Source organism: Eulemur rufifrons, chromosome 12, assembly GCF_041146395.1.
Source record: "Eulemur rufifrons isolate Redbay chromosome 12, OSU_ERuf_1, whole genome shotgun sequence".
NCBI lineage: Eukaryota > Metazoa > Chordata > Mammalia > Primates > Lemuridae > Eulemur > Eulemur rufifrons.
The window spans coordinates 22,311,430-22,321,148 of record NC_090994.1 but is presented as its reverse complement, the minus strand read 5'-3'; the positions used below and the strand labels follow the sequence as shown (position 1 = coordinate 22,321,148).

General features: G+C 55.5%; 1 protein-coding gene across 1 annotated transcript; it reads left to right on the top strand.

Moving 5' to 3' along the window:
- Positions 1-3,129: 3,129 nt before the first annotated feature.
- On the top strand, positions 3,130-8,142 carry STAR (steroidogenic acute regulatory protein). The gene is made up of 7 exons (XM_069485269.1): positions 3,130-3,193; positions 4,260-4,373; positions 4,677-4,804; positions 5,978-6,136; positions 6,277-6,461; positions 7,024-7,117; positions 7,978-8,142. The coding sequence occupies exons 1-7, from the start codon at positions 3,130-3,132 to the stop codon at positions 8,089-8,091; spliced, it is 858 nt and encodes a 285-aa protein (XP_069341370.1). The 3' UTR covers positions 8,092-8,142.
- Positions 8,143-9,719: the final 1,577 nt, after the last annotated feature.

The following is a 9,719-nucleotide window of genomic DNA, read 5'->3' as shown; positions in this document are numbered from 1 at the left end:
TCAATCATTTATTAAACGTGTAATCAGTGTCTATTAATTATCCAGCACTGTGCCAAGCACTAGAGATTCAAAAACTAACAGGAAAGGGTCCGGATCCTTATGCAGTTGACAGGTCCATGTAAAGTTACATTTTTACTGGTAGATGTACATGTTTACAGAGATGTAAAATAAGGGAGAATTAGCAACAGTCTTATTGGTACCGTGACACACACTTACCAAAAGGGCTGGAAAGAAAAAGTATCGAATGCGAATTACAGAGCAGGGGGAGGAGGGGGCCCACGGGAAGCCTGGCAGAGGAGCCGGGGGCGGGCGTCCCTGCAGGTGCAGAGGGACATTAGCCGTGGCTGGGCGAGGGCATGGGCGCCTGGGGCGGGGCTAAGCTCTGCTGGGGGGGGCCGGAGTCCAGGGTGAGAATTTGGAGGGATAAACTGGGGTCGTGCTAAGAAGTCTGGACTGTGCCTGGTGGGCTTCTGATGCATTGTCACCTCATTTAAACCTTACAACCAACCCGAAAGGGTTACGAAAAGAAAAGAAAGTATCCCTATTTTACAGGCAAGGAAGTTCAGATTAAAAAAGTGAGCTGCCGACAGTCATAATGTTGGCAGTGGGAGCGGGACTGGGGGCTGTTTGAACGCAAAACCTGTGCCTTCCCCGCTCTGGTTCACAGCTGCCCCACACGAGCCCAGGCCAGAAAACCAAGAGGTGGCAGCTGCTGCACCTCCTCTGAGCCGGGGCCACACAAGCTCGAGGTCCCCCTGCCCAGCATCAGCCTCTGCCTCCTGGGAGCCTCCAGGGGAATCTTCCCACGCCCAGCGGGCAGCCCGTGCCACCCGTGGCCACACTGCACAGCCCACATAGCCAAGCAGCCAACTCTGAGCCCTCGGAGCCTTTCTCCTTGCTCCTGCCCACCTGCCCACCTGGAACGCCCCCTCCTCTCTCTCTCTCTCTCCGACACCCACCACAAACCTGGCTGGCTCTAACCACCCTTCCCAGACCCAACTCAAATGCTGCTTCCTCCCAGCAGCCATCCACAGCACTCCTCCCTCCGTCCCCGGTGGAACTAGGTGTTCCTCCCTCGGTGCTTCCCAGACGCCTCATCTGCTCTCTAGCTGTCCCCATGGGGCCACAGGGCTCAAGCCACATGGTCGCAGTTGCAGAGCTTTGCGGAGGACGTTCCGTCAAGGACTGAGTGGATGGATGGATGGATGCACCGAGTCCCCTTTTGTGCCTCAAAGCCCTGCCTTCCTCCCTGGGCCGCCTTCTCCAGCACCCTGTGCCACCACGGCCAGGTCTCTGCGTCTCCTCCCTCCTGGCCTGCTGTGCCTACCTTGTCTCCTGCCTTGGGAGCTCCACCCTCACCAAAAAGCAGAACGAGATACAGAGGAGGCGCCCAGAACTCTCTCCCCACCATACTGCTCAGAGGGACAGTAAGAGTTAACTAACTAGTCACCCAGCCTGGGAAGGATGAGGAAGAGAGGAAGGGAGCCTTGGCCCTGGCTGAGGTCACCCAGCGCCACCCCCTGAGTCACTGGCAGCCTCTGACATCAGCGCAGCTGCAAACCTCAGCCCTCAGCGCTCCCGCCCCACCTCCTCCCCTCCAGATGGCCGTAATTCTCCGCAGGATGGCAAGAGCGGGGCCTTGAACGTTATCTGCATGGCCCGTTCCGCAATAACCCCCCCACTGCCCACCCGCTGCAGTCAGGTGTGCTGGGCACACACGTGCCGAGGGTGCACATGCACGGGGACAAGCGGGCGAGGAACAGGCCAGCCGCCCACCGCGGCTGCCACACTCCCCCAGGAAAGGCAGAAGACCTGGGCCTTCGTCCCCAGATGCCAAGCCTCGCTCGGGAGAGGCCCTGCCGTCCTCCCTGGGGACTCTTCCAGGGTGGGAGGCAGGTTTCCTAGGTCAAAAGACGTCCCTGCACCTTTAGCTGCTTCTCCAGTTGGTCACTCAGTAAAGAAAGAGCGAGAGTCCCCTCCCTGTGTCCCCGCTGGAGCCAAGGGCCGAGGGCAGGATGGGGTTTGAGGGGAGTGGACGCAGAGATAATCATCCCGCAGAGACGAGCAGATGCCGGGGCCGCCGGACAGACCAGGACCCGAGATACGTCCCCCAGTGCTACTGACAGTCAGAGGAACAAGCCACCCCAGAAGGTGTGGGGGTCAAGGAAGCTTCACAGGGGACAGGGCTGCGGTGGGCCTTGGGGAAAGGCCGGTGGCCCCAGGCTCACAGGGCCCCCACCCCGCCTCACTGGGTGGAAACAGGGGGCTCGCCTGCTCCGCACGGGCTCCGGCACCCGGCCTGGCCTTTCATCCTGTCTGGGGGGACAGCCGTGGGGCCTTGCTGCTGCCCCGTGTTCAGCCTTCCCTCTGCCTCCAGGCAGTGGTGACAGGACACGAAGCTGTCCCACACAGGAGGCCAGGCCTGGGTCAGACACAGCTCTAGTGCAATTCTCTCTGTGCTCAATGTTGCAGCCTCAAGGTCACCCTTGAGGGGACCCAAAGATTTCCTCAGAGCCCAGCACACAGGCGTGGAGCTCGTTGCCCCCACTGCACCCGGGTGACAGCAGGTGAGGACTGCAGAGGCGACTCGGCAGCCTCACGTGTCCTCACTTAGCACCACGGGCCCCCGAAGTGCAAAGACTGGGCCGAACACCCAGTATCCTGTTTTGTTTCAATGCAGGATTCCGGGCCTCCGTTCTAGACCTGTGAAATCCGGAGTTGCGAGGGTGAGGGCTAGAACTCGGCACTGTCAACTTGGAGACCCACTGTGTGCCTTCTGCTGAGCTGCGAGACCCACTGTGTGCCTTCTGCTGAGCTGCTGTCCTCCCATTTCTCGGGTCAGCCCCCCGCTCTCCCTTCCTTTCTGCACAACCGCCACCCCCCTCGCCACAAATGGCCAAAGCCTCAGCGTGAGGCAATCGCTCTACCCTTGACCCTTCCTTTGCACAGTGAGTGATGGCTTTTTTATCTCCCGGTGATGAAGCACAGCCTTCAGCTGGGGACATTTAAAACGCAGGACCCAGAGGCGGACCTTGAGGGGCTCAGGAGGGACAAAGAGCCGGCCCTGAGAGCAAGGGTGCAAAGGCGGCGGCAGCAGCAGCCTGGGCACCGCCACATCTGCCGCCAACGATGCTGCTGGCAACATTCAAGCTGTGCGCCGGGAGCTCCTATAGACATGTGCGCAACATGAAGGGTGAGTCCTCCGGGGTGGGAAGCGCCGTGGGTGCTCGCCAGGGACTCTCAAGCAATATGGGTGGGAAAGGTGCTGGGGTCGGGGGTCGGGCCACCCCCGTTCTGATCCCAGTGCGCTTCAGACTGGGGGGGCCTGCAAGTCTCTTCCCCCTGGACCTCAGTTTCCCCACCTGAAGAAGTGGGCTGGACACTAAGATGTCCCTTCAAGATTCTGCAATTTCTAGTCTCCCTGCCAGGGCGCCAATCTTTCTTAACTGTTGCTGACTTTGCCTCCCTTCAGGGCTGGACGAGGCTTGGACGGAGGAGGGTCTCGCCCACAGTGGCGGAGGCAGAGTCAGGCTTGACTCCAACAAGCAGGAGGGGGGAAGAAAAGAAAGGGACGGGGAGGGGAGGGGCAAGACAGCAGGACCAGGGAAAGAGAGAAGCAGGTGAGGCGGGGACGTCTGGTCATCCCTGTGCAGCCAGGAAGAGGCAGGGACCAGTGACAAGAGGCCACTTTTGTAGAGCTGATTAGGACCCAGAGTCATTCGAGTCAATCCCCTGCTACCATTGAAAGGGACACAAACCAACCTAGACAGGCCCTTTCCACTCGTGCTGGGCTGAATTAGCTACGGTTTAGACAGGCCCCGTGCTTGGCAGAGCTGTGGCTGGCAGTGGGGCTGTCCCCACGAAATCGAGGACTCACCCGCACGCTGAGCAGTGGAGGCTGCCGGCATCCACGGACCTCGGGGCTGGGTTTTATTCTCCTTCTGCAGCAGGTTTCCCGGTGGTTTGGACAAAAGGAGAGAAACTCCAGCAGGCTCTGCTGCAGCGGTCTCCAGGCGGGGCCGGGCCCGACCAGCCCAGATGGAAGCCAATTTCTGGGCGCTGGAGGCAGCCTGGTGCAGCGCAACAAGCACCAGGAGTTGGGGACCTGGCTCTGGTTCAGGTCTCTGCTAGGAATCTGTGTTCCTCAGCAAGTCACTGCCATCTCCAAGCCAGCGTCCTCGTCTGTGACAAGCTGAGGGAGTGGACTGGTCTGTAAGGGGCCTTCCAGCTCTAGACAGTGGCTCCTTCCTCCCCTGCAGGGCTGAGGCAGCAAGCTGTGTTGGCCATTGGCCAGGAGCTGAACCGGAGGGCCCTGGGGGGCCCGGGCCCTGGCACCTGGATTACCCAGGTTCGGCGGCGGAGCTCCCTGCTCGGTAAGTGCTCAGGCTTCTGGCTTCTGCCAGTGGCCGGAGGCTCCGGGGTGCAAATGTGCATGTGGCTCTGGCGTCCGCCTGCCCTGCCTCCCTTTGGGGGGATGTTCCCATGCTAGAGTTCCTCGAGGCCAGATCCCCTCCCTGTCACCTTCAGCTGCCGTGTCTAACTGGGCCTGCAGGCTGGGCCCGATGGCTTTGGTCTTGACTCTTCAGAGGAAAGAGCAGATCCAGAGATCAGAGGGACGAGAGCTGGTGGGAGGCTAGGAGACTAGAAAGGACCTGTCTCTCCTCACTGTGTCTCAGGCTCTCGGCTGGAGGAGACTCTCTACAGCGACCAGGAGCTGGCCTACCTGCGGCAGGGGGAGGAGGCCATGCAGACGGCCCTGGGCATCCTCGGTAATCAGGAGGGCTGGAAGAAGGAGACCCAGCAGGTAAGCACAGGTGTGGAGAAGGCTGCGGTTCCTCACCCTCAAGGCCAGCTGGGGTCACTGCTCTTCTCTGAATTCCTGCCTCAGGCAGTAGTCACGGGGCAGCAGGTGGTTTGAACTTGAGAACTCCTTCCCGGGAATATATCCTCGGATACCCTCTTCCGCCGTGAAAGGCATCTTGGAGCCTCCTGCTTGAGAAACACTATGCTGAATCCTTAGCTCCCCTCCCAGTACACTGTGCGCCCACCTAGCAGAGACCGTGCAATGGGGATCCCACGTGCACTAGAGGCGTCGTCACCCTGGGTCAGAATTCCCACGGCGCCGAGTGTGTCGTCTGTGCTGTTCAGCCCACCCCGTGGCTGAGCTCCCAGGCGGGGACTGCGCTCACCCTGCAACAGGGCTGGGCTAAAAGGGGGCCCAGGGCCTTCTGGGGTTCTCTGCTCCTGGGCACTGCCCCTTGCTGGGAGCCAGTGACAAGGCACATGGTAAAGGCCAGTGGCTCTACTGTTGGAGACTTTGGAGGCTTCATCTTCAGCGAAATCTTACGTGTTGTTACCCAAAGTCCAGGCAAAAGCTCTCCTTCCCCAAGTTCTCAGAGTGATGGAGTTAACAGACTACTGGTTTGGGAGTCAAGAAACCTGGGATTTAGGCCGGCACCGCTCTTAGCTAAGAGTCCCGGGGGAAAGCACTCACCCTCCCTGGCCCCACATCCTGCGATGTGAAAGAAGTATTTAACTAAAACAAATCTCTAAGATCTTACCCATCCTTCTGTGGATAATTAAGCTGTGTACATAAGTCCGTGTATAATTAAGCTGACTGTGGACCAGACTTTTCCCACTCTCAGCTATGTCTCTCGGGATCTTTGAGCTTCTTAAGTCGAATGTGGGTTTTTCCAGTTGGACCTAACCATGCCACCAACACTCGCCACCAAGAAAAAAGATCTGAGGGCAGCAAGTCATGTCCCCCAGGCTTCAGCAGCTGCACAAGGCCGTGGCAGCAGTGACTGGCGACTCGATCAGAGTCCAAGCGTCCTCACGCTCGGCTCGGAGTTCCTTTCACTGTCCGCTCCCCACTGTCCCCCCCGCCAACACCCCTTGGCCGCTGTTGTCTGAGATTCCTAGGCTGAGAGTATTTTCCTCTAACCTTTACCCTGGGGCTCCTTTCTCTCCCTGCCAGGCGAATGGGGACAAAGTGCTGAGCAAAGTGGTCCCCGACGTGGGCAAGGTGTTCCGGTTGGAGGTGGTGGTGGACCAGCCCGTGGAGAGGCTCTATGAGGAGCTTGTGGAACGCATGGAGGTGATGGGAGAGTGGAACCCGAATGTCAAGGAGATCAAGGTGAGCAAAGGCCAGGTGTGGGCGGCAGGGACCCAGGAGAGCCCGGTCTGAGTGTCGGGCCACGGGGGCCCCCCAGCTGTGGGTGGTGCTTAGCCCCCAGACTGGCTGAGCAGTGACTCTGGTCCCCTGTGGCCCGGCAGGTCCTGCAGAAGATTGGCAAAGACACCGTCATCACCCACGAGCTGGCTGCAGAAGCAGCAGGAAATCTGGTGGGGCCGCGCGACTTTGTGAGCCTGCGCTGTGCCAAGCGCCGCGGCTCCACCTGCGTGCTGGTCGGCATGGCCACACAGTTCGGGAAGATGCCTGAGCAGAAAGGCGTCATCAGGTAGGACAGGCAGCAGGCTCAACACTCCCCTCTTCCAACACAGGTACGTTAACCGCGGGCACTCCCGCACGAAGCTCTGAACCCCTGGCTCCAAGAAACTGCCCCTTGGTTCCTACCCTGGGCTTCCTTTTACAAAAGAACATTCTCAATTACAAAGGAGGGGAGGAGGACAAGATTGGTCCTACTTGAACGGCCAGTTTGTCTTGACCCTCCCAAAGTTTAAGAACCTTAGTCATTTGCTGAAGCAAGGGGCAGGGCGGACAGCTTCAGCTGGTATGCTCGGTCATCTACACCACCTGGAACCCTGCGGCTCCCTGAGTTCCCCAGGGCCCTGTGATCCAGCAGCAGGAGGGCACACCAGGCCTCCAGGTCCCACTCCAGCTACAGCCATGTTTGTTCGGACGCACTGGTAGCCAAGCCGCCTGTTAATACCCTTGGCAGAGGGCACGTCCCTGATGAGATTTAGAAAAAAGATAAAGTGCTCTAGAAATGTGGCTAGTTTAACGAGCCAGCATAAGAGAGAACTTGAATTGTCCTGACGTGACTTCTCTTCATTTGCCAGAGCTGAGCTCGGCCCCACCTGCATGGTGCTCCGTCCCCTGGCTGGAAGTCCCTCAAAGACCAAACTCACCTGGCTGCTCAACATTGACCTCAAGGTGCGAGGCATGGGGGTGGCTGGTGGAGGCAGTGAGGACACAGGCTCTTTGCCTCCCACAGGGGACAGAATCACAGGCGGTTGGGCAGGGAAGGGACTTGAGTGATGGCCTCACTGCTATTCCATCATCTCAAAAGCCTGCACGAGCTCCCTCTGAGCTCGCACACTGAAGTTCAACTCTGTAGGTATCGGTTTAGAAAGAAGGAAATTCAGGCCCAGAGAGCTTAAATGGGAGAAAGGTGATGTAATTTGCTTAGGGTCACTCAGCTGAAGATAGGACTGAAATTTGTCTTAACAGCAAATCTTGGCCGGGCGCGGTGGCTCACGCCTGTAATCCTAGCACTCTGGGAGGCCGAGGTGGGCGGATCGTTTGAGCTCAGGAGTTCGAGACCAGCCTGAGCAAGAGCGAGACCCCATCTCTACTAAAAATAGAAAGAAATTATATGGACAGCTAAAAATATATATATAGAAAAAATTAGCCGGGCATGGTGGTGCATGCCTGTAGTCCCAGCTACTCGGGAGGCTGAGACAGGAGGATCGCTTGAGCTCAGGAGTTTGAGGTTGCTGTGAGCTAGGCTAACGCCACGGCACTCACTCTAGCCTGGGCAACAGAGTGAGACTCTGTCTCAAAAAAAAAAAAAAAAAAAAAAAACAAAACAAAACAGCAAATCTTGTGCTTGATGCTGTCCTGACACCAGGGCAGCAGTGGAGTCCCCCGGCCCTTGACCCTAGTCAACTCTAAGGTTGCATCTATAAACAGAGCTAAAGACCAAGCCCCAGGCAACCTAAGTTTGTGATAGGGTGGCAAAGGTGTCTAGGGTACATCACCCCCAGATGGTCAAATTCAATCTTCTATTGCAGGGGTGGCTGCCAAAGACTATCATCAACCAGGTCCTCTCACAGACCCAGGTGGATTTTGCCAACCACCTGCGCAAGCACCTGGAGTCCAGCCCTGCCTCTGCAGCCAGGTGTTGAAGCCCAGCCTGCTGTTTCCACTGTGCCCAGCTGCGTTGGTTTGCGTGCGCATTAGGACAATCCCTGCGGAAGCCTGCACATTGTCTGCGATCGCCATCTGGCGACAGCGGATGGGGTGGGTGGAGCATGATACTAGGACTGACTCAGACTGGTAAAGGTTTTAGTACCAAGAAAATAAGGATGAGGCTCTTAGAAAAAGAGGTAACTTCATTCACAGATTAGCTGTTCAGGAGCCTTAGAAGGTTAAGTCTCCTAAAATATTTGTACAACTTTTTTCTCGGCCCTTACATGTCCACCTAAACCTCTTAAGCATGCTAGTGGCTGATAGTGGCTGCGGAGGATGTTAACTGCAGGGAGCGGGAAGCCTTGTTTTACGGGCTCAAGAACGCAGCGGTGTGTGGACAAAGCGGAGTCTTGCAAAGGTGGCTCCAGAAACCCGATACTCCTCCACCAAGGAGCTACAGAGCTACACCAAAGAACAGGCACCTGCCCACAGCAGGCACCTTCCAGAAATACAGCCCAAGTTTTCTCTATGGAAAACCACAAAACTAATTGTTAGACTGGTTTGTCTACTTCTTCCCTAAGCACCAGTCAGAATAAAGAGTCATAATTAACACAAAAACATTAGTCTGGACCTGTTTTAAAATTCTACACTTAGATTACAACTTTATACTAGAGTAGTCCCAGTTTTGGTTTTGTTTTTTTTCAAGATAGACACTCACTCTGTTGCCCCAGGTAGAGTGCAGTGGCTGTCACTGTAGCTCACTGCAACCTCAAACTCCTGGGCTCAAGCGATCCTCCTGCCTCAGCCTCCCGAGTAGCTGGGACTGACTATAGGCGCATGCAACCACACCTGGCTAAGTTTTCTATTTTTAGCAGAGAGGGGGTCTCGCTCTTGCTCAGGCTGGTCTCCTGGGCTCAAGCGATCCTAGCATCTTGGCCTCCTAGAGTGCTAGGATTATAGGCGTGAACCACCGTACCCGGCCAAGGACAAAGCTTTTAATTAAACTAAATCCTCTAGCTCATTAAAAGAAACTACTAGAGATTTATGTCACTTAATTATTTAGAATCTGTTACCAGAATTCTTCATAAAAATTCTTAATTTCCATGATAAGCACAAACTCAAGTCAGTTCTTAAAGAATTCTATAACCAATAGCTGATTAATGGGCCAGGAATATTAAATTATAACTGATAATTTTTGTTTGCCTAATTAAAAGGAAGGATGGTACCAAATGCGAGAATGAATATTACTAAGATAAATTTAACATTTCTATTATTTATGATGCCAATTAGTAGTAGAATATCACAGCTGTCACCTGGGCTTGGGGTTGCCAACTCCCGTGCTTAAATAGGTTAAAATTTTACTATTTTTGGAGAAGTGGCTGGAAGAAGGGGTAATATGGTGATAGCAAATTCCTTTTCCCAGGATTCAGAGAACTTATGCTCTACAATATAAATTGGGATGGGATTACTTTGCTAAAATATGTTAAGTAGGATGAAAAAAAATCTCCATTACTACCCAAATCTTTTCCATTCTAATTTTCATAGCGTTGATGATTTACATCATTTGGAAACAGAGCTCTATCTAGCTTACTAAGCAAAATAGCAGTAGTAGGAATGCTGGTAT